At 59.8% G+C, this 22,492-nt stretch overlaps 1 protein-coding gene across 10 annotated transcripts in view; it reads right to left on the bottom strand.

Moving 5' to 3' along the window:
• The window catches only part of LOC126957414 (probable palmitoyltransferase ZDHHC11B), a 167,020-nt gene extending 146,338 nt beyond the window's left edge, over window positions 1-20,682 (bottom strand). For 8 of the 10 annotated variants that reach the window (XR_007726743.1, XR_007726747.1, XR_007726748.1 and 5 more), the window contains exons 1-6: window positions 20,078-20,682; window positions 12,357-12,578; window positions 10,543-10,721; window positions 9,565-9,666; window positions 6,162-6,286; window positions 3,633-3,788 (exon numbers count right to left, since the gene is read on the bottom strand). Coding sequence is in view for 3 of the 10 variants with exons in the window: in XM_050795215.1 (XP_050651172.1) it covers window positions 3,633-3,788; window positions 6,162-6,286; window positions 9,565-9,666; window positions 10,543-10,721; window positions 12,357-12,578 (784 nt within the window). In the remaining 7 variants the exon portion in view is untranslated. The remainder of the gene's footprint in view (window positions 1-3,632; window positions 3,789-6,161; window positions 6,287-9,564; window positions 9,667-10,542; window positions 10,722-12,356; window positions 12,579-20,077) is intronic. The other 2 variants (XM_050795212.1, XM_050795214.1) reach the window with 1 other exon arrangement.
• Between the last annotated feature and the right edge of the window lie 1,810 nt (window positions 20,683-22,492).

Genomic DNA, 22,492 nt, shown 5'->3' with positions numbered 1-22,492 from the left:
GGGCCTTTAAGTGCTGCTAGTTTGGAGTCCCAGACAGCTCCCCAGGCCACCCTTCCTTGTGTTTGCAAGCTCGCCATGATGTATGGATGACTCTGGAGGCTGCCTGCCAGCTCTGTGTCCCTGGCTTCCCTCTGGGATGTCGGGCACAAGGTGGCCCGTGTTTCTCACGGCCTGCCCTGCCCACATTCAGATCCTCGGGAAACGCCTCGGTGACCAGGACCCCTGACATGGTTTCTGTGGCTTCTCTGGCTCAGCTGGGATGTCTCCACACTAGACAAACTCACACAACCACAGCAGGTCACCCCGCACCACCTCCTCCTGGAGGCCACAGGCAGCCACAGGATGGGTGGGTGGGGACTGAGCCGCATTTTAGCAGGAGTCCAGGGTCTTCCTTGGAGCCTCAGCAGCTGTTTGGGAAAGGGAACTCTAGCCCATGCCCAGAGCCAGTCTCCCAGGTCCAGGGGCAGCTGACCAGCCAGGGGCAGGTGCCTAAGGTTGCCAGTACGTACACCGGGGGCGAGGCCCTGCAGAGGGAGAAGGTCCCATCAGCTGCTCTGCACTGGCCTCTTCCACACCACACAAGCCCTGAGCCAGCTGGGTGGGCTCGTGGCCACACCTCCCTGCTGTGTGCAGGTCCCCTCCTTGGCATGACTCCTCTGGGGGCCCTTCCCGAGCCCCTGGGGCCAACTGGGTGACCAGGAGAGGCTGTGGTGAGACACCTCCTGCATCGACGGTCTCAGAGGCCAAAAGCAAGGGAGGCTGGGAGTCGCCTGGGGCTGTGGAGCCGGGAGCCCTGCCAGGTAGAGAAGCAGCTCCCAGCTGTCCTGGAGTCACTGCCCAGGGAGGCTCCGGGTCATGGGGGCGGGACTAGGCCAGGGCGTCGTGCCTCCAGGCATCATGCTGTCTGCTGTGGTCGTGGGGGTTTGTCTGCCCACAGCACCCACCTGCCTGTCCTTTCATGTTTCTGCCACACCTGATTTGGGTTTTGTGTTCAAGGAGCCCGTTGCAAACGCAGTGCCCGGCTCGGAGGACAGACCAGGCCATCCCTCCCAGCCCTACATGGCTTCAGGCCCACTGCACTTCCCTGCTCTCCCCAGGCCTGACATAGCCTGGCGGGGGCATCTCCTCGCTGGTCTCTGATGTGGGGAAGGTACCACTGCAGGAGACAGGAACAAATGGCTGATGCCCCCAGATGGCAAAGGTTCGTCCTCTGGGACTTCACACCCTTCAGGAAGCAGTCTGTGTGTGGGCCACGCCTCCCCAAATGCCAGCAGCACAGGCTTCCACAGCACCAACGGTGCCACATCCAGGGCCAGCGTGGGAGTCACGTGCGGGTAAGAAACCTTGAGAAAGGAGAGGTACACGGTGTAGCCGTCAGCGGCGCCCCTGAGCTTGGTCCCAAATGCAGGGGCGAAGCAATAGGTGGTGTCTGCACCTATGGTCAAGCACACAGGTAACCACTTTGCCTCCAGGACCACAGTCAGGCACCCAGGAGCAACAGGGTGCTGGTGTCGGCCCTCGGGGTGGGCCATGTGCTGGGGGCCTGGCCTTCTGCCCCTCATATGCCCACTGAACAGTGCATGTGTGAGCGGCAGCCAGCTCCTGGCATGCTCTGCACTGTGTGGCCGTGGCCAGGGCTGGCAGAGTCACTCGGGCACAGAGTGCACCAGGGGTGGATGGCCTCTCGGGCTCCAGCACCTTCCATGGGTCAAGCTTCCTCTGGGGGCTTCTGGATCCACCATAAGCAGGAGAGTCCCGGCGACGCCCAGGTCAGGCACAGTCTCCTTGGCCCCTGGGACCGCACCCCCGTGCCTGCTGCTGCCCCCTGCTCCTCCGCCGCCTGAGGCGAGGGCCAGCTTCTTCACAGCACAAAGGCCGTCCACACTTGTTCCTGTCTCATTCTTCATCCTCTCGTCCCAGCGTGCAGGTGACCATGCCTCGCCCACAGAAGCCTGCAGCCCCCTCACGTGCTCAGCACACAGTTGGCATTGACTATTTTAACCCAAGGAAACATTTTGTGCACAAAGCTGGAAAAGAATGACAAGTGCAGACTTGGTACCACTGGGCAGTTTGGGCGTCCGTTAATCTGCGGCACGTGTGGAAAAGACCACGTGGGCTTCGGCCCAAGCTTGGCCGATTCTCGTGTTGTGGGGGGACTTGCCCTGACTCTGAGCCTCTGAGGGCGAGAGATTTCCTGATAAGGAGAGATGATGAATTCTGGGTGGAGTGAAACTCCAGGAAAGCCTTTGTGGTAAACCCAAAAATATTTAAATATAAGAAAGATTGCTAGATAATTCTAGAAAGTACTTTTAAAAATATTCCTGATTCTAAGGGGGGTGGAGAGTTTTGAAGGAGGCCCAAATGACTTCTCACGCCTAACGGTTTAGGCTTCAGGAACGGGCAGCCTGTGACATTCTACAAGGCAGAAGCGTGTCTCTGTGAAGTTACATCTGAGGCTTTAGTTCCATTCCATTCAGTAAACACATCCTAAGCACCTACTCTATACAGGAAGTGGTCTTGACGTCCAAAATTAAAATTCTGAAAACACCACATTCAGCACTCTGTCCGTAGGATTTAATCCAGTGATCTTCACTGCACTTTCATTTAAAAAAAATTCAACCTTCAGGCAAGACAACAGTGACTGCAAGATGTGCGTTAGAGGTGTGTGTTATAAAACATTCCCAGGGTTGTGTGGGGACGGTGGTTTGTAGGGTAACCTTTGGTTATGAACAACAAGCCTCTTGGTGGTGCATGTTCATTCTGAGCTGGGCATTCTCACCACAGCTGCAGACGGGCTGCTCTGCAGACGGAGGTGAGCCCAGAGGCTGACCCACCCGACTCCCTCCGCCCTGACCAGGGGTTGGCCAAGCTGTTGGGAGCAGGGCATTCTTGGGGGCTGGCCTGGACACATTCTGCTGCCCGGGTCCAAAGAAACCCCCTGAGAGGCCACAGCCTCAGGGCCACCACTGCTCAGAGAATGGAAGATGCTTTGCAGCTGGCCCACCATGACCAAAACGGCTGATGCCAAGAGCAGGGAGGTGGTTGTTACTTCCAACAACAGGTTTCCCTGGGGCTGGAGAGTTTACCCTCCCTGGTTCAGCAACATGACTGACCACCTACTGCTGTGCCCGCTGTGAGACTCAGCAAGACCACCAACTCTCGCTTCAGTTGTCTGGTTAGTGGATGACCTACCTGCCTGTAACATTTTTCATTGTTAGAATTTCTACTTGCTGCTTTTCTAAGTCCACCTGTTCTTATTTCATAATGTCCTATTCTTATTTCATAATGTCTTGTTCTTCTCTAATAGATCCCATTCCATTGTCTCTGAACATTTTAAACTTGTTACTTCAAGCACCCGGCACTGCTCCTGCAGGTCTCTGTGTGAGTTTAGCTCCTTGCTGGGCCTGCTGGGCCCTCATGGCTTTAATTTCTTCCTGTGATTTGCCCCTTTTGCCCATGATCTCATTTCTGGGACAGGTTGACCCTGAACACATGCGAACACAGGGGGCAAAGACACCGGCCCCAGGCATGGGGGGCTCAGGGTGGGGAACATACTCAGGTAGATGCATAAGATGAGCAGCTCTGACCACCCAGGCTTGGGGGAATCGGGGGGCTTAGGGTGGGGGACATACTCAGGTAGATGTGGAAGATGAGCAGCTGGCCCAGCTGCACCAAGCCAAGCAGGTCCAGCAGGAGCACGACCATCCCGATGATCACGACTATCAGGGTCTGCACCTGCACCGGGAACAGGGGAAGGAACAGCAGCCACGTGTTCGTATTCTTGACATCTGTCGAGACAAGAGAGAGACACTGTGTCCAGCACCTGTTGACGGGCGCCACATCAGGTGGACGTCGCAGACCAGAGCTTGCTGGGGATGGGGCAGCGTGGGGACAGCCGGCGCAAGGGAAGCCTCCCTGCCCAAGTGGACGCCTCCCGTACCTGAAGGCCCTGTGGGTCCTGCTGCCTGCGGTTGGTTTTTATGATCCCTGCTTTATGGATCTAGGAGGTGAGGCTCCGACAGGGTCACTAAGTGCCAGGGCCCCAGCACTCACCCCTTCCTCACTAAGTGCAGGGGTCACAGCGCCTGCCAGCTCTGCCGGGCCCCAGCACCCATCCCTTCCTCATGGCCCACGCTATGTCCCTGGGCCCTCTGCACCCTAAAACAGCCGCCTTCGAATAGAACAGGAAAGCCACAGCTCTCGCCTGGGGTCATTTCTAAGATACGGTCCTCTGAGACACTGGGCTGCCAACACTCAAAACCACACCACTTCCAAAAATCAGGCGTAATGCAGAATGGCAGAGGGTCAGACAAGGTAGAATGGGAGAGGGTCGGGTAAGGCAGAATGGCAGAAGGTTGGATTCAGCGTGGATGTCATGTCTTTGGGTGACGGACCCTCTCTGGAACTGGTGGCCTCGGGGGCCATCTAGGAAGGAAAACACCACAGTCGGCCAGATGGGACCGCAGCTCAATGTGTCTGGGCCAGGCTGGACCCCACACGGCCCCCTTAGCCGTGACATCACGACGAGTCCAGCCCATGGTAACAAGGAGCTGCTTTGCTCAGGGCCCTGCTGGTTTTAAAGTCCTGCAGAATCATCTGGAACAGCAAACCCAGGAAATCATCAGTCCACAGTCACTGAACTCACACCGAGCCACTGGCACTGCCGTGTGGAAGCAGCATGATCCGGGAGAGAAGCCAGCACACGCCGTCTCGGCCACCTCTTGCCTCTCACTCTCTCCTGGCATCCCCCATGGTGACGGCCCAGACAACGTGGAGGCTGCTGGGGAAGGTGACTTGCTCCGGGGGGAAGAAGAACACAACAGGCATCGTCCTGGGCTTGGGCCTGCTGAGGTCAGGGCCTTGCCAGGGTGGAGCTGGCTTTCAGGAAGTGCTTCCGAAGCGGCTGTGAGGCCCGGGTGGCACCGGTCACGCTTCCAAGTGGAAGGAGGAGCTTTAGGGCCTTCCACACGGAGCTGGCAAAGCTCATCCTTGAAAAAAAAGTCACACCGTGTTGGCTCTGGAATGTTCTGGAACAAGGGGCAGGCAAGTCCTGCCTCTCTTGCCACCTGGGCCGTGTGCAGTGCAGGCGCAGCCACGCCTGGGGCCGAGACTGGCAGTCTTGACCCACACCCCAAGGGGCTGCTCTGGCCCAGGTCCTCCTGGTGAGGGTCCCGGCGCTGCTGCGATAAATACAAGTGGCGGCGGGTGCGGGCAGCTCCCACGGCAGACTCTTGCGGTCCGAGGCAGGGCTCTGACATCCAGCTGGAGGACAGGCAGGCACGCCGCCTCTGCATTCCACAGCAGACTCTTGCAGTTGGAGGCAGGGCTCTGACGTCCAGCTTCAGGACAGGTGGACACACTGCCTCCACAGGGTCCAGGGAGGTCCTCCCACCTCTGCCAGCTCCTGGGGCTCCGGGCGACCCTGGGCTGTGGCCGTGTGACTCCAACCCTGCCTCCATCCTCACGGGGCTGCCTCCCCTCTACGTCTCTCCTTTCTCTTATAAGCCCCCTCATGGCTGGATTTGGGCCTCCTGGGACCACCCAGCATGAGACTCCCACCTCAGATCTTAAGTCACAGCAGCAGACCCATTTCCTGAGGACACTGGCATCACGGGGTCCGGGTTTGGCGTGGACTTGCCGCTGGAGCCCAGTCCCCCCCGCCACGTCTCTCCTGTGGCTCAGTGGGGGCATCCCAGGCTCCGGGCCCACTTGGCCAAGAGCCTCAGCGCTCTGCAGACTACAGCCCAGAACCCTCAGCGCTGCCTCTGCTCTCTCTCCCCGTGGGCTGCTCCTGCTGGACAGACACCCCCACTGCCCCACAGCCACGTGGCCCCACAGGACGGCGTGACAGGTGCTGCAGGGCTGACTGTGGACGGCAGGGGCAGAGCCGGACCCCACTGTCTCTCACCTGTCGCAACCTGCAGCATTCACAGAGCAGTGCGGCCAGTGCCTTCCCCAAGCCTGCCTCCTGCACGCTGGGGGCTGCTGGGCTGTGTGGACCCTGGGCTACTGCCTTCGGCCCAGGTCAGAGCCTGCCTGGTGCTGCCCACCCTGGCCTCTCCCTGGGGCAAGAGGGGCCGACCACCTCCAGATCCGATACTACTGCCCGGAAAGATGGCTGGAGGTGAGGCTGAGGCCCCCCAAGAGTGGCGGCCACGTACCTTCATAGTTGGGGTCCGTGCGGAGCACCCCGGGGTCCACAAAGTACTGGACGAGGATGTACAGCAGGATGGTGATCAGGCAAAGCATGCCGGCTGTGGCTGAGGCCACGGTGCTGAAGAAAAACCTGCCAGGAGACACACACGCAGGCATGAGGGGTGGGGACATGAGAGCAGGGGGGCATGGGGGCAGGTGTGGGGGGAATGGGGGCAGGGGGTGTGCAGGGGCAGGCCGGGGCAGGTGTGAGGGCACAGGAGCATGGGGGCAGGTGTGGGGGCCACAGGGGCAGGGGGCTTGGGCAGGTGTGGGGGGCGCAAGGGTGGGGGGTGTGCAGGGCAGGCAGGGGTGGGTGTGGGGGTACAGGGGCAGGTGGGGAAGCACGGGGGCAGAGGCAGGGACATGCAGGGCATCAGGGGCAGGGGCGGGAGCATGCAGGGCAGGTGGGGGGGCACGGGGGCAGGGGTGGGTGTGGGGGGCGTGGGGGCAGGGATGCGCAGGGCATCGGGGGCAGGTGGGAGGGTGCGGGGGCAGAGGCAGGGACGCGCAGGGCTTCTGGAGCCCACAGGGTGGAGGCGACAGCTCAGCGTGGGCATCCACTAAGAGAGGGCCACTGGCCACCGCCCGACACTGGCCTCAAACCCCGCTCCCGACCGTGCCTGGAAGCTCAGGCTCCTGTCTCTGTCCCATCCTGTGACGCCCCCGGGTCTCCAGGCCTCTCACTGGAGAGGGGTGGCCATGGGACATTCCCACCATCTCACACTGCCCGACAATTCAGGCAGCACTTCTTGCAAACTTGGTTTCATTTACTCCCCACAAGGAACAAGGAGATTGTGAGGAGGGGAACTAGCCCTTCTCACAAGTGGGGAAACTGAGGTCAGAGACACGATGCGACTCGCCCAAGCCCACCCGGCCAGTGGAGCGTGAGGGTCACACCGCGTCTCCAGCGTCACGGCTCCGGGGCCTCTGCCCGCACCTCCGACTCCACCTCATTCAGATAGGGCTCCCTCCCAGCCAAGGAGCACGCGGGGTCCACTCAGGGCGCCCTGAGCATGGTCTGTGTTGGGGTCTCCATGGCACCATGCTAGGCAAAGGCACTGAAGCCAGGGAAAGAGAGAGCCATGATTGCACCGTGGTACCCAGGAGGGCCTGCAGGCTCAGGGACCTGGATCACTGCACCCAAAGGGAACTCGGGCTGAGGAGGCCCTGGAGGAGCCCGGCTGCTCCTCGGCTGCAGTCCCCCCTTCTCCGAGGCTCTCGTGCACAATTGAGCCAAAAGTGACGTGCATACTGTAGACGTGAGACCAAAACCACTCCCAGCCTCTCGTTTTTGCTCAAAAGATGGAGAGAATAATCCATCCAGAAAAAACAATTCTGGACAGCGGTCCCTGGAACATACTTTGACTAAACCGTCTTCCTTGGTCTTTCTGCCATTATTATTTTAATAAGGATCCTTTAACCTCCTTTAACCTTTTCCAGTGTATTCTGTTCACCTAAGTTCACTGAAATCCCTTTTTGTATTTTCAACTGGAGGCCAGAGCATGAATGCCGCAGTCTTCCGAGGAGGTGGTGCGGGGACAGCTGCCTTCCGGGCGCTCCTCTCCCTCCAAGAGTCTTCTGGATAATCCAGGGGTGAGGGGTGGCTCCGGCGTGAGGGGTTCCCTGACTGCTGCTCCCGTGTGCTGGCTTCCCTCTCACAGCGACGACCAGGCGGGTGGTCCCAGCCCTCCTTCCTGGTGTCCTGGTTCCTGACGCCGCCAGTGCGCTCTCCTGCCAGCGCCGAGCCTGGGAGCCTGGCCTGGATGTGGCCACGTAGTGCGGAGGACGTGGCGAGGCCTTCCATGCCCAGCCTGGGTTTCCAAAGCAGCAGCCCCTCCAGGCGGCGGACGTGCCCTACTGTGCCCCCAGTCCTCCTGGGCTTGAGCCCACTTGTAGGGAGTAAAGACCCCTCATCTTCATCCCACTGTCTGGACAGGACTCCCCTCTTCATCCAGGAAGGAAGGCGGGTCTCTAAGACCACAGAGACCAAAGCCCATGGGATGGGGCAGAGCCATTCACGTGGGGCCTCCTCTGCCCGCAGCCGCCCAGGGCCGCTCTCCTCCTGGTTAGCACAGCCTCCTGCCCCTGCTGCCCATGTTTAGCCCGCACAGTCTGAGGCCAGCGCTCACGGTCTTCCCGGGACACCAGGGCCGCCTGCTTCTTTCCATCCCCTTCCTCTTATCACGACGAAGTAGGCAGCCTCCCTCGCGGGGCTCTGCCATCAGCTCCTCAACTTTCCTCATCTTGCTCTCAATGCCGTTGTTCTCTCCGCCTCTGGCGGATGAAGGGACAGAAGTGAGGTTGGCACAGATGCCGGCGTTGGCTACTGCTTGGAGCTCAGGGCGCCCATGACCCCAGCCCTGCTCTCCTGACGCCCCTTTCTCACTCGCAGGCGGCGTCTACACTTGGTGCCCACACGGTGCCTCTCCAGCGCCCCTCCTGAGGAAGGCAAACCCTCTCCTTGCCACCTGACTGTGGGCCCTCACCCCCCTCACCTTCCCCGCCAGGCCCCGCCGGATTGAGCCAGCTCGAGGCACCAGAGCATAATGAGTCCAGAAGGAAGCGGCACCCGGGGCTAGCGTGACCCAGAGGAGCCGGCCACACCTCGGCCGTCCTGGAGCTGCTCCACTCCTGGGGAGGCGGCGGGTGGGTCTCCCCCGCCCCTACCATCTCTTGCAGCCTCGGGACTCGCTCTGCAGTGACGCAGCCTCTCTGTCCCTGCCGGGCTGCTCAGCCACTCTGGACACACACTGTGCTCAAGGCGGGATGGCAGGGAGGCAGGGCAGGGACCCCACGGCACGTCCTGTGACACCAGACGACGTTGGTCCCCACTCCCACCCACACCACGGCCTCTTTCAGGTCAGCAAAGAGTAGCTGGGGGCATATGTGATTCTTTTCCCTGGTGATCTTCACAACTCAGGGCTGCTGACAGCCGGGGCTCAGAACACCGGGCCTTGAGAGTCCCTGGATCCTCCACCGCACTCAGGGGACACACCTCTCGTCAGTCCCCGCTGGATGCCCACTGCCCTTCGGTGGCCCCACCCCTGTGCTGGATGAGCCTCAGCCCGGGTGGAGAGAAGGCAGCCTGGCCCAGGACAGCGCGGTCAGAAGGCCTCAGCCAGGGCAGCCCAGCAAATGCCCACGCTGGGCCTCCAGGGACTTGCTCTGTGCGGATGACCTTGTCCAGGGACGGCCGCACCACAGCCCCAGAGCCAGACAGGAGGCCGGCGCACGCACGCACCGAGCGTCACCGCATCAGGACAGGGACGCAGCCCCAAGACGACCCTCTACCCTTTCACCACGAGGACCCCTCCCTTCCGAATTCCCCCAAGCCTGGCCCGCGCCGGCCATCCCCGCTGTGCCCCTCACCAGTAATTACGGCTTCCCACGCAGTTGTTGATCCACTTGCAGTGGTGGTCGAAGCCGGATACACACTTATTGCAGGAAATGCAGTGTTTGGTTTTCTTGTTCCTGGATGGATGAATCGGGGAACGGCTGTCAGGCCCCAAGTGCGCAGGCTGGGCCAGGGCCGGAGCCCCATCACCGGGAGCCAGGTGCCTCGGGGGAACCAGCGCTGTGTGGCCTGGGGAGTGGGCGTTCAGTGGGGAATGGGAGGCTGGGGGAGGGAGTTGAGGCCTGTGGGGAGGAGGAGAAGCAGGGCAGCTCTGGGCAGAGGTAGCCACAGAGCAGGAGGAGCCCATGTCTGTGGTGGGTGCGGATGCCGGAGCGTAGACCACCCCCCAGCCTTCCTGCACCAGCCTCACTCTGGGCAATGGCCCTGGAGGAGGCCGCACCTGCCCTATGGTTCCAGGACTTGAGGCTGGGGGCTTGGATCCCACCTGTGCCTATAGGACCTCCCTTGCAGCCGAAAGCAGCCCTGTAGCCACCCCCTAGGCCATCACAGATGCCCCCAGGGTCCCTGGAGACACTGGAACCCTTCCCTCCCTCTTTCCCTGGGGCTTGCCTTGAAAACCCCCAAGAAAGACAGCGCTCTCTTGCCCTGGGATCACAGGGGAGGGACCTCGTGCACGAAATCCACTGAGGATCAAACATGCCTGAGTGCCACCGCGTTCCGTTCCAGGGGAGCAGCGGGTCACCTGCAGGTGACAGACACAGCCCTCCAGCCTCAGCCCTGCCTGCAGAGGAGTTGGGGCGGCCTGGCACTGCGTCCCCTTCACAGCGCGATGAGGGGCTATCCGCCCGCAGCCACAGGGCCGGTCCCTGGAAGCTCCATTAGCGTCAGCTGTGGCCATGGCAGGGGCCCTGTGGGGCCAGCAGTGACCTAAGCCCCTGGGCCCCTGGAGGTGACCCTGACAGCACGGGGCCTCGGCGAGGGTGGGCACTCACACGGTGACCTTGCACAGGTGGCAGAACTGGTTCTGGATCACGTGTGCGTGTTTCGATCTGTCGAAGATTGGCATGGGCTGAGAGTAGTTCTTCATGAGTCTGACATTGAAGTCGGCCGGGTCGATGCAGGAGGCAATCAGGTGGACGACGAGGTGGAAGAAGAAGATCCCCCCGGCCACCTGGCACGTCAAGGAAGAACCTGGCCCAGGGCCTGGTCAGCCTGGCACGAGGCGTCCCCATGAGGCCCAAGGGCCCAGGGGAGATGAGGCCGCCAGTCAGCCCTACTCACCCAGCCCTACACACCCAGCCCTGCACACTGGATCCCAGTTCAACCAGGCTTGGCTCTGCTCACCCAGCCCTGCACACATGGCCCTGTACACCTAGGCCTGCAGAGTTGAGCCCTGCACACCCAGCCCTACTCACCCGAGCCCTGCTCAGTCAGCCCTGCACACCAAGCCCTGCACACCCTGCCCTGCACACACCACCCTGCACACCTGGCCCTGCTCACCTGGCCCTGCTCACCCGGCCCTGACCACTTGGCCCTGTTTACCCGGTGGTGCACACACAGCCCTGCTTACCCAGGCCCAGAGGAGACAAGGCCACCCATCAACCCTGCACACACAGACCTGTGCCAGGCGGGGACCAGGATGGCTGCCCCCCATGCCCTTTTTGTTCATCCCTGTTGGACACAGGGCAAATCCCCCACAGAATGCACCGCACCCCCAGAGGCTCAGCCAGCCCAGCCAAGCACAGTCACCCCAAAGCCCTTTACACCTTGAGGGACAGAGCAGGGCCGCAGGAGGGACGCCCAGATGTAAACACAGCCAGATGCAGCCCCAAAGGCCGTGGGGAACCTGGTTCTTTCATACCAGAGACCCGCAAGCACTGGGGGAGAAGCACAGCCTCAGACAGTAGGAGGGGGGAGGAGGCAGGGAGCTGCACAATCTACCCGCTCCCTCTAGACCCCAGACGGTCGCTCAGGGACCGTCTCCCCGAGACTCGCTCAGGGAAGCCCCCACTAGACTCGCTCATGGACCCCAGACTCACTCAGAGCCCTTCTGGACCCTCTCAGGGACTCCAGACTCTCTCAAGGACCCCAGACTCACCTGGGCCTCTGTCTCCGAGCCTGGCTGCAGGGCCACTGGGGAGAGGGTCCTTGTCCCCTGGAGCCAGGAGAAGCTGGGCTCCCCATGACCGGGACATCAGCTCCCGCCCTCAGATCCTGGCTCCCTCCTCCTTTCACCCTGGGACCAACACAGACTCCCCATGGCAACCAAACAGAAGGGGTGGAGCGCGGGGCCCTCCCGTCACCCTGCCTGGCCCCTGGACCGCCTTCTAGCCAGGAGTTCAGGGTTGACAGCCGTCTCCGCGGGGCGGCCCAGAGGCCCTCACCGTGTGGCCTAAGCTTGGCATGGAAACCCAGGCTGCTGACCTGTGGGGCACAGCGCTGTCCTCCTTGGCACCAGGGGCGAGGAGGGAGGTGCTGGCCATGTGCAAAAGGCTGCGCAGGGATTTTAGCAGAAGGCAGCCAGCAGGGTGGGTCCTGTGCCAGGCCAGGGAGCTGTTGTCCCTCCTGACAGAGTCCCTCTCTGGAGCCCCCTAAGGCAATGCTGTCCTGCCCACCCTGACCCTGAGCAGGGGCTGCACAGAGCACCAGTGGCCACTGGGCCCACCTGCAGGCTCGGGGGACAGTCTGGCCCAGGGCAGGTGACTGGTGCCGCCGGGCAGCCATGGACCAGATCCCAGAGCCAGGTCCACTGCAGGGTCCTCCAGGCACCCCTCCCGCTCAGACCGTGCCACGGTGAAAAGGATACCACGTAGGCAATATATTTCCACACATGAGGCAAGAGGGGAATGAAGATCCCGAAGGTGGCCGAGGAAAGGCCCAGGAAGACAGCCCAGGTCACCACCTGGAAGTAGTGCAGGGGTAACGACCAGCCGTTCACTCTGGAGATGCGGGGCGGCAAGACCAGATCTCCGTTGTTGAGCACGGCTTCTGGGGCGACGGAACACTGGCTCCCGGAGCGGGTGTCCATCTGCAGGATCCAGAAGGGGAGACCAGCCCCGTCAGCCCCAGGGAGGGCTGGCCCCGCCCACTGTCAGGGAGACCTCAGGGACTGGGAACATCATCCCCAAGGACCAGCACTGAGAGCCAATGGCCCAGCACTGCCTGGGGCCGCGTCCCCGGGAGCGGGGCCTGCTCAGGGGAATGAATAGACACGCTGCAGAATCTGACCCCGGCCACAGCCGAGCGGCTACAGAAAACGGCTCTCCAGGGTGTGGGGGCCCCTGGGCGGAGGACCTGGCCAGGCACCCGGTGCTGGTGCTACCGCCCCTCAGTTCCCCCGAGGATTTAAGTTCTGGGGAGCCCTCGACAGCCCCCACACAGCAATAGGTCCCAGAACCCGTTCACAAATACACAGGCTCACCCAAGACTCCCCAGGTGCCAGAGGAAAACCCACATCAGAAAGAGGCCACACGGAGCAGAGGGGTGTGCCTGAGAGAAACTGAGGCAATGCCGGAAGAGCTCCTGAGCCGTTACTAACTGCTGCAACACTGAAATCTCCCAGATCCTCCCTGAGAAGCCTCCCTGAGCTTCCCAGAGGAGCAGGACCTGAGAGCTCACTTCACAGGGTCCTGTGTGTCTCCCCTTCCACAAGACAGGGTAGCCCGTCCAGCCACACGGGGCTGGGGCCTGTCCAGGTGGGCAGTGGCTGCGAGGTTCTGAACGCACACTGCGGCGGCTCCTGGTCAGTCAGGTGGGGAGGGAGGCAGGGGAGGGAGGGACGTGGTGTCAGGGGAGGGAGGGACGTGGCGTCAGGGGAGGGAGGGAGGGGCAGTGAAAGGCACTGAACAGCCACTGCTGGGTGGGGGATCTGGAGGGGCTGGGCGGTCTCAACAGAGGAGTGTTAGGAAGCCTCCCCCCGTTATGCCTCGTGCAAAGCCCTTGTCGTCTCTTTGGGGAAAAAACCTTCAGAAACTGAAGTTGGTATTGCATGTACTACTTTGGGAAGAGAGACACTGAGAACTAGTTCACAATTCTTCTTCCTTGCAGTCGTGAACGTCCACGATTTTCGTGGCTCTGCGCTGCCTTTGGGGCTCCTCTCTGGTCCTCCAAATGTGACGCCAGGCGGATGCGGGGCCATAGGGCCCTGGGGCTTGAGCCACACAAGAATGTCTCAGGGAGACCCGAGAGACTCACAGCTGTGAAACTAGACCATGGTGCCTGGGCCGGGCGCGGGGCCCACTCTGTAATCCCAGCACTGTGGGAGGCCGAGGCGTGCGGATCACCTGAGGTCAGGAGTTCGAGACCAGCCTGGGCAACATGGCGAAACCCCGTCTCTACTAAAAATACGAAGATTAGCAGGGCATGGTGGCACATGCCTCTAATCCCAGCTACTCGGGAGGCTGAGGCATGAGAATCGTTTGAACCTGGGAGGTCGAGGCTGCAGTGAGTCAAGATTGTGCCACTGCATTCCAGCCTGGGCAACAGAGGGAGACTCCATCTCAAAAAAAAGAAGAAAGAAAAGTCCAAGGTGCCAAGGACGGAAACAGAAACACAGAAAGACAATCTTGTACATTAAAAACACAACTCCCAATTAAAAACAAAACCCAAATGAAAGTGCCAACAAACAGAAATGTTGCTGCCAAAAATCACATTGGTAAAACCTGGACGATCACATCCAGGAAGGACCACAGATCTCAGAGAGGAGGAGAGAGGAATCGCTCAGCGGCCTGGAGCCTGGAGCCTGACCCTGTGCATCTGTCAGGCTTTCAGAAGAGGAAGGTAGAGCGTCTGTGAGAGAAGAAAACACTGAAGAACTTTGAGAAGATTGAAGGCTTCAGGTCCACACTGTGCACAAGGGCCAGAAAGGACGATTGGAAAAAGAAATACATCCACACCGGTGAAAATGTGAGCGGCAAGGATGTAGAAAAAAATTCCGCAGTGTTCTCAGAAGAAAACACGAGGGAGATTCATTACAATATATGGATACCTGCAAATTGTACTGCATTCGTTTATATAAAAATACAACATAGAGCAATTCTCCAAGTTCTGAGAGTATTTTCATCTTAAAATGCATCTGGCCAAAGAATAATCAAAGTTTGAGAGAAAACAGATTGTTTCGGAATGTGTGAATATTCAAAGTACACCAACCATTAATCATTTCCAAAAAGAATTATTTAGAGATTTACTCCATCAAATAAATTATCACAGATAAAACATGGTGAGCAAATTAATCTAAAATTATATCTAAATTAAATCCAAAACAAAACCAAATCTAAGTGACAGACGACAGAACCATGAACCTGCACCACCGGCCGCAGGCGCGGAGCGTTGGGGTCGCGCTGTTCCACGGAGCCACGCGCGGGGGCGTGGGAACTCCATGCTGGCCAGCACACAGCCATCTCCTCACAGGATCTCGGTGCAGCCCAGGACAGCGGGGCAGCCCAGCAGCAGGGGCCGCACCTGCCCCACGGAGGACAGCGAGCCGGGGAGAGATACCCCACGGAGGACATCAAGCGAGTGGGACAGACCCCACGGGGGACAGTGAGCCGGGGAGAGATACCCCATGGAGGACAGCGAGCCGGGGGACAGACCCCACGGAGGACAGCGAGCCGGGGAGAGATACTTCACGGAGGACAGCGAGTGAGTGGGACAGACCCCGCGGGGGACAGCGAGCCGGGGGACAGACTTCACAGAGGACAGCGAGAGGAGGACACAGATCCCACAGGGGACAGCAAGCCGGGGAGAGATACCCCACAGAGGACAGCGAGCCGGGGGACAGACTTCACAGAGGACAGCGAGAGGAGGACACAGATCCCACAGGGGACAGCAAGCCGGGGAGAGATACCCCACAGAGGACAGCGAGCCGGGGGACAGACCCCACGGAGGACAGCGAGCCGGGGGAGATACCCCACAGAGGACAGCGAGTGAGTGGGACAGACCCCACGGAGGACAGCAAGTAGGGTAGAGACACCCCACGGAGGACAGCGAGAGGACACAGATCCCACGGAGGACAGCTAGCCGGGGAGAGAGAGCCCACGGAGGACAGCGAGCCGGGGGCACAGACCCCACAGAGGACAGCAAGTTGGGGAGATACCCCACGGGGGACAGTGAGCCAGGGAGAGATACCCCACGGGGGACAGCGAGTCGGGGGCACGGACCCCACGGGGGACAGCCAGTCGGGGGCACGGACCCCACGGGGGACAGCGAGTCGGGAGAGACAGACCCCACAGAGGACAGCGAGCTGGGGGGACAGACCCCATGGAGGACAGTGAGCCGGGGGCACGGACCTCACAACAGCCAGGGAAGACTCCAGCACGGCTCCTTTCCCTCAGGCCCACGCTCAGCCTCGATACCACCGTGGCCTGTGAGCACATTCACAACCCACACACCACACACCCCACACCACACACCACAGGTCACACACCACACAACCCACACATCACACCATACACAACACACCACACAACCCACACCACACACCACATACCCCACACACCCCACACCACACCACACACCCCACACCACACCCCACACACCCCACACCACACCACACAACCCACACCACACCCCACACACCCCACACCCCACACCACACCACACAACCCACACCACACAACCCACACCACATACCACAGGCCACACACCACACAACCCACACCACAGGCCACACAACCCACACCACACACCACACAAACCACACCACACACCACACAACCCACCACAGGCCACACACCACACAACACATACCACACAGACCACATGCCACATACCACATAGACCACACAATACACACCACACAACACAAACCACACAAAACACAACACACACCATACATACACAACACACAACAGAGACCACACACAACACACACGACACACACACCACACTACACACTACATACCACATACCATGCAATACACACCACATACATCATACAACAGATCACACACACGACATACAACACAAACCACACAACAGACCACGCACACACCACACATCATACAGATTACACACCACACACACCACAAAACACACCAGAGACTACACAATCCACAACACACACCACACAAAACAGCGCACACACACCACACAAAACTCCACGCACCACACCCCACACACGCACCACACACCACCCAAACCACACGCACACACCTGCCACACTGCACATGCATATGTAACACAAGGAAAACACACACACCACACAACCCACCACACACTGCACATGCACCACATGACATGTATCAAACACCAACCACAAACACATCACACTCCACACACCACACATGCACACACCACACACGAACCACACACTACACAGGGACCACACAATACACACAACACAGAGCAAACACAGAATACACCACATACACACCACACACACCAAACCACACACCACACACACCACTTACTGCACACATACTACACCCCCACAAAATACTCCATACACAACACACAATGCTCACACTCCCACACACAACCCACAATGCACACACACTCCCACACAATGCACACTCCCACACACACCACACAATGCTCACACTCCCACACACACCACACAATGCACACACACTCCCCCACACACCCCACAATGCACACACACTCCCACACAACGCACACACACTCCCACACACACCACACAATGCACACACTCCCCCACACACCCCACAATGCACACACACTCCCACACAACGCACACACACTCCCCCACACACCACACAATGCACACACACTCCCACACACAATTCAAGCGAAAGGAGCATCTGTGAGTCGTGACACTGAAGACTTGTGATGTTGGGTTCAGGAAGTGAGCATGAATGAGGATGGATGGGCCCCCCGTGTTATGACAACTGGCAACTGGACTGAAGCCCGGGGAACTGGTTGCCGTGCACCGGGACCGGCAGCGCAATCCTGTGTGGTGGACCCCAGGTGCCTCCTGTCTGCCCCCATCTGTGCATGTGGACACGGCCCCCTTCTCAGACTGGGCCTCCATCCGTCTCTGCACGAGGACCAGCCCCTGACACGCACCCCAGAGACCACAGGTGCCCATCCCACCCTATCAGGTCTTTAAGATGCCATGGCCTCCTGAGCCTTTCCTGTTCCCATCTTTGTATATGTCACCAGGCCCCGAGAGTCTGTCCCGGCCCTGTCCCTACGTTTATGACTCCGTGGTCCCCCAAGTCTGTCCTGGTCCCCGTCCTGTCTTGATGACACCAGGCCCCGAGAGTCTGTCCCGGTCCCGTCCCTGTCTTTATGACACCGAGGTCCCCCGAGTCTGTCCTGGCCCCTGTCCCAGCTTTATGACACCATGGTCCCCCAAGTCTGTCCTCTTCATCCCTGTCCCTGCCTTTATGACACTGTGGTCCCTGAGTCGGCCCTCACCCTGTCCCTGCCCTTATGACAGTCTGGCCCCCCTGACATGTCCTCGCTCTCCTCCAGCCCCCCAAATGTGTCCTCGTCCCCCTCTGGGCCTGCTCAGCCATGCTTTTTCCACGGGGACCCTCTGGAAGCCACTCCACCCTGGTGAAACCTTCCATTCCTGTACTCCACACAGTGGAAACGGCCTTTTCTGAGGCCCCTTAGGAGACAAATCCTCATTGCCCGAGTCCCCGACAGTCTTGCTGTGTCGCCTTTACTGCTTGACTCCTTTAGGGTGCAGGGATTGCATCTGCCTTTTGGGAACACGGGAAAGTAAGCCCCCACTTTCCTTACCGCCAGAATCCACAGTTCCCTCTCACGCCAATCACATCACAGGTCCAGGCTGAAGAGCAAGAGAAAAGCAGCGTCACTCTCGCTCACTCCAGACCAAAGTGAGAGGTGGGTGGGCCGCCCTGGTCGACACGGTAGCCACGGAACCCAGGGCGCCTCATAAAGCCATGGCAGTTGGGAGGATGAGGGGACAAAGGGGCATGAGGAGGGGGGAAAGTGTGAAATGGACTTGGGCGTTGGTGAAATAATGCATGCAGTGGTCTATTTCCAAGACAAGGTGCCTTGAACCGGTTTAGGTCAGCAAACTACAGAAAATCAGGATATACTAGGCCCCTGCTTGGATTGCCGATGCCTGCTTGTCGGCCTCTCCTTCCCCACCTTCCTACCTGCTTAGCTGCCCTCGCCTGAACCAAAGAAGTTTAGTCTAAGATCAAAGTTTATCAACCTGCAAAAGAGCTCGCTTTGTCTGTTATCAGTCTGCCCAGTTACTCAGCTCCAAAGTCAAATACCTGAAAGCCCCTGAGCTGACTAGGATTGCAATGCACTGTGGTCCGCAACAAAATGCAGCAAGACAACCCTAAAAAAAAAAACACCTAAAACCCAACAACCAACAGGCAACGTCCAGGAAGACTGCGACCCCAGAGTACTCAGCCTAGGAGGAGCCAGGAAAACTGCGAGCCCAGAGTACTCAGCCTAGGAGGAGCCAGGAAGACTGCGACCCCAGAGTACTCAGCCTAGGAGGAGCCAGGAACACTGCGAGCCCAGAGTACTCAGCCTAGGAGGAGCCAGGAAGACTGCGACCCCAGAGTACTCAGCCTAGGAGGAGCCCAGGGAGGGACCTCCGCAGCTGGTTCTGAGCAAAGACGTCAGCCACCGTGGCTCTGACTGAATTCGGTGCGTTTCTTCTCAGTCTCACAAGTGGAGGGAATTTCAGCATTTTAGCAAGTTGTTTCATTGGCCGTCCTGTGAGCTCAGGAATTCGGTCACTGGCTTAACTCAGGGCACAGTTTCACCATGACCCACGCCAAGGAAGGGTTTCTCCTAAGGGCCAGCAAGTGTGTTGAAGGGCATCCTCCCTCCCGTCCCTGCAGCCCTCCTCCCTCAGCATTCCAGGCATTTCCAGTTCCTGTCAGCTGGGGGTCTCCACTGACTCCTATCTGAATGCCTCCGATGCGGGTCAGCTGCTGACGCTGCCTTTGGGGGTGAGGATGGGAAGGTGGACAGGGATGCACCCCTTTCTGTTAGCAGGAGCCCCTCCAGGACCCCCACCGTGAGGAAGTCGCCCACAGTCAGGGGCCCTCTTGCCGGCTGAATCCTGCTGGGTCTCACTCTGGTGCCCGGAACCTGCAGTGGCCAGAGGTCTGCTGCCCATGGACATCCTGTCAGGGGCACACACGAGGTACGCAAGTACGAGGAACAGCTGGGCTGGGGCAGGTGCCCAGGACGACACGGGGAAGGGGCAGGAAAGCCTACCTGACAGTTCTCCAGCCCTCGGGGCCTCTGCAGGGCAGCCTGCTATGGCCGGAGAGGCCGAGACGGTGTTGCTGGACCACTAAGGGTGAGAGCAGGTCCCCCAGGACAAATGCCCCATCTCGTAGCCTGGACTGGCGGCGAGGGCCTCTTCCAGGGGCTTTCTTGCCCAACTCAGGACAACTGGCTTTTATTCACCAAGGTCTACAGTTAATGTCCCCTGACACCTGCAGGTACTGTGACCCCAATGCCGTCTAAAGATTGAGGCAAACACCCTCAAACACACCTGCACACCCTCCCCCCACCACCTGCACACCCACTTAGTCCCCATGTGCTGCTGTAACAAAATACCTGAGACGCAGTAATTTTAAAGAACAGAAACTTATTTCTCCCTGTTCTGGACGCTGGAAGTCCAAGATTCAGGAGCCAGCAGGTCTGGTGACTGGTGAGGGGGGCGCTCAACTTCCAAGGTGGTACCTTTCTGCTGCATCCTGCGGAGGGGACAGACACGGCGTCCTCACGAGGAGGCGCTGGGAGGGCGAGAGGTCTCTGCTGACTGAGGCCTGGTCTGCAAGGCCCTTCATCCCCTCCATGGCCTAACCACTCCTAACACCATCACACTGGCCATTGGGTTACCACGTCTAAATTTTAGTGGAGACGAAACCCACAGCACACCCACACCCCCCAACCCCCCATAGCACATACACCACGCACTTGCACACCCACACACCCCACACCCGCACCCCATACGCACCCACACACCCCATATCTGTACCTCATACACACCCACACACCCCACACCCGCACCCCATACACACCCACACCCCCCATACCCGTACCTCATATACACCCACACACCCTACACCTGTACCCCATATGCACTCACACACCCCATACCTGTACCTCATATACACCCACACACCCCACACCTGCACCCCATATGCACCCATACACCCCATACCCATACCTCATACACACCCACACCCCCCACACCCGCACCCCATACACACCCACACACCCCACACCTGTACCCCATATGCACCCACACACCCCATACCTGTACCTCATACACACCCACACCCCCCACACCCGCACCCCATACACACCCACACCCCCCACACCCGCACCCCATATGGACTTGCACACACCCCATAGCTGCACCCCATACACACCTGCACCCCGTACGCACCCACACCCCCCATACCTGCAGCCCATGCACAAGTGCACTCCCTGCCCACAGACTGAGACCTCGGAGGAGACCCCTTTGCCCCCCTCTGCCTCCTGATTCAGAACAGGAGACTGAGCTTGGGGAGGTGTCAGGCAACTAAAAGTTGACAAGCGCCCAAGATTAACAGCTGGTGGGGAAGGCTCAGCCACAGTCAGAGGACCTAGGGTAGTTCTGGATGACGGGGCATCTGCCTCAGTATCCCCATCCACAACAAAGCCCTGAGGGCACCACGGGGTGAGCAGATCATGGATTCTGCAGGCCCTAGAGCAGCCAAAGGGTGGGAGGGGCTGGACAGAGGTTGGAAGTGTGGCAAGCCAAGCCCAGAGGATGCCACCTCACACACAGCAGGTCCCACCACCCTCCTGCTTCCTGGCTCAGACAAGCACGGGCGTGCAGGGCCCTGGCTGGGGATGAACAGCTGCTGGCCCTCACGCCCCACAGTCTGCAAGTGGCCCCTGTCACTGCCAGCCTCTGTTCTCAGCCGCCTCCCCCTCCCCTGCCCAGGTTCTGCCCACATCAGCTGGGGAGCAGGGTGTGGGGGGCGGGGGGCAGTGACTGTCCCTGCCTGCACTGGGAGAGCTGGAGCTGCACCCCGAGCTGCTCCCCAGGCTGACACACAGCCATGTCTGTGGGGCCTCCCTGGAGAGCTCTTGTGTCCTATCGGACACAGACGTGGCAGCCTGTTCCCCTCTGGCCCTCCTCCGGCCTCAACGTGAGATGGCTGGCACAGCAGCAGTCACTGTGTGACCACAAGGGAAGGGCCCAGGGACCAGAGAGATGCTGAGCTCAGGGAAGGCCCCAGCCCCTACTCCCTTCACCATGGCTGCTCTGTGCCCTGGCATGCAGGCTTGGGGACACCCAAAGGTGATGTACCCACAAAAGAGGGTAGAGTCCCACAGGCTGCCAGCAAGAGCAGAGGCTGCCGGAATCCCGGGAGGCCACGCACGACTTCCCTGGACGGTTCCGGCCACCACCAGGGCCCTCTAAGTCCTGCAGGTTCAGCTGGCCTGGGTGGCCCCGTATCTCTGCAGCCCAAGGGGCAGTGGGAAGAGCCCTGGCCCCTCCACCCCACTGCCATCTTCTGACCTGAAGGGAGCCTCTCAGCCTGTAGGCCACCCGTAGGCCTCTTCAAGACGTCCCCTCACTGCACACTAAGACTGAAGCCATGTGGCGGCTGCTGCCCAGTGCCCCCCTCTGCTGGGACCCCATGGACCAACAACGCCGCCCACAGGGACAGCCAGTTTTGAGGGCTCAGGGATTGAGGGGTGCAGGAACAAGGGCCACCAGGAAGCGGGGCAGGGTGGCCGCCTCCTGCAGCTCAGCACTGCCTGTGGGCTGCACCTGACCTCCACCCAGGAACTGCTTCAGAGAGGGCTAAGAGCCCGGAGAGACAGCCGCCCACGCCTCCCCACCATGAGAGCACAGCTGTGTCATCTCGATAAAGGCTACTTTGCGCTGCTCTAACACAACGCCTGAGACTGGCTCACCTGAAAGACACGAGGCTTATTTGGCTCATGGTCCTGGGGCTGGAAAGTTTA

The sequence above is a fragment of the Macaca thibetana genome, chromosome 6, assembly GCF_024542745.1.
Source record: "Macaca thibetana thibetana isolate TM-01 chromosome 6, ASM2454274v1, whole genome shotgun sequence".
Classification (NCBI taxonomy): Eukaryota; Metazoa; Chordata; class Mammalia; order Primates; family Cercopithecidae; genus Macaca; species Macaca thibetana.
This window is presented reverse-complemented; position numbering and strand designations above follow the sequence as displayed.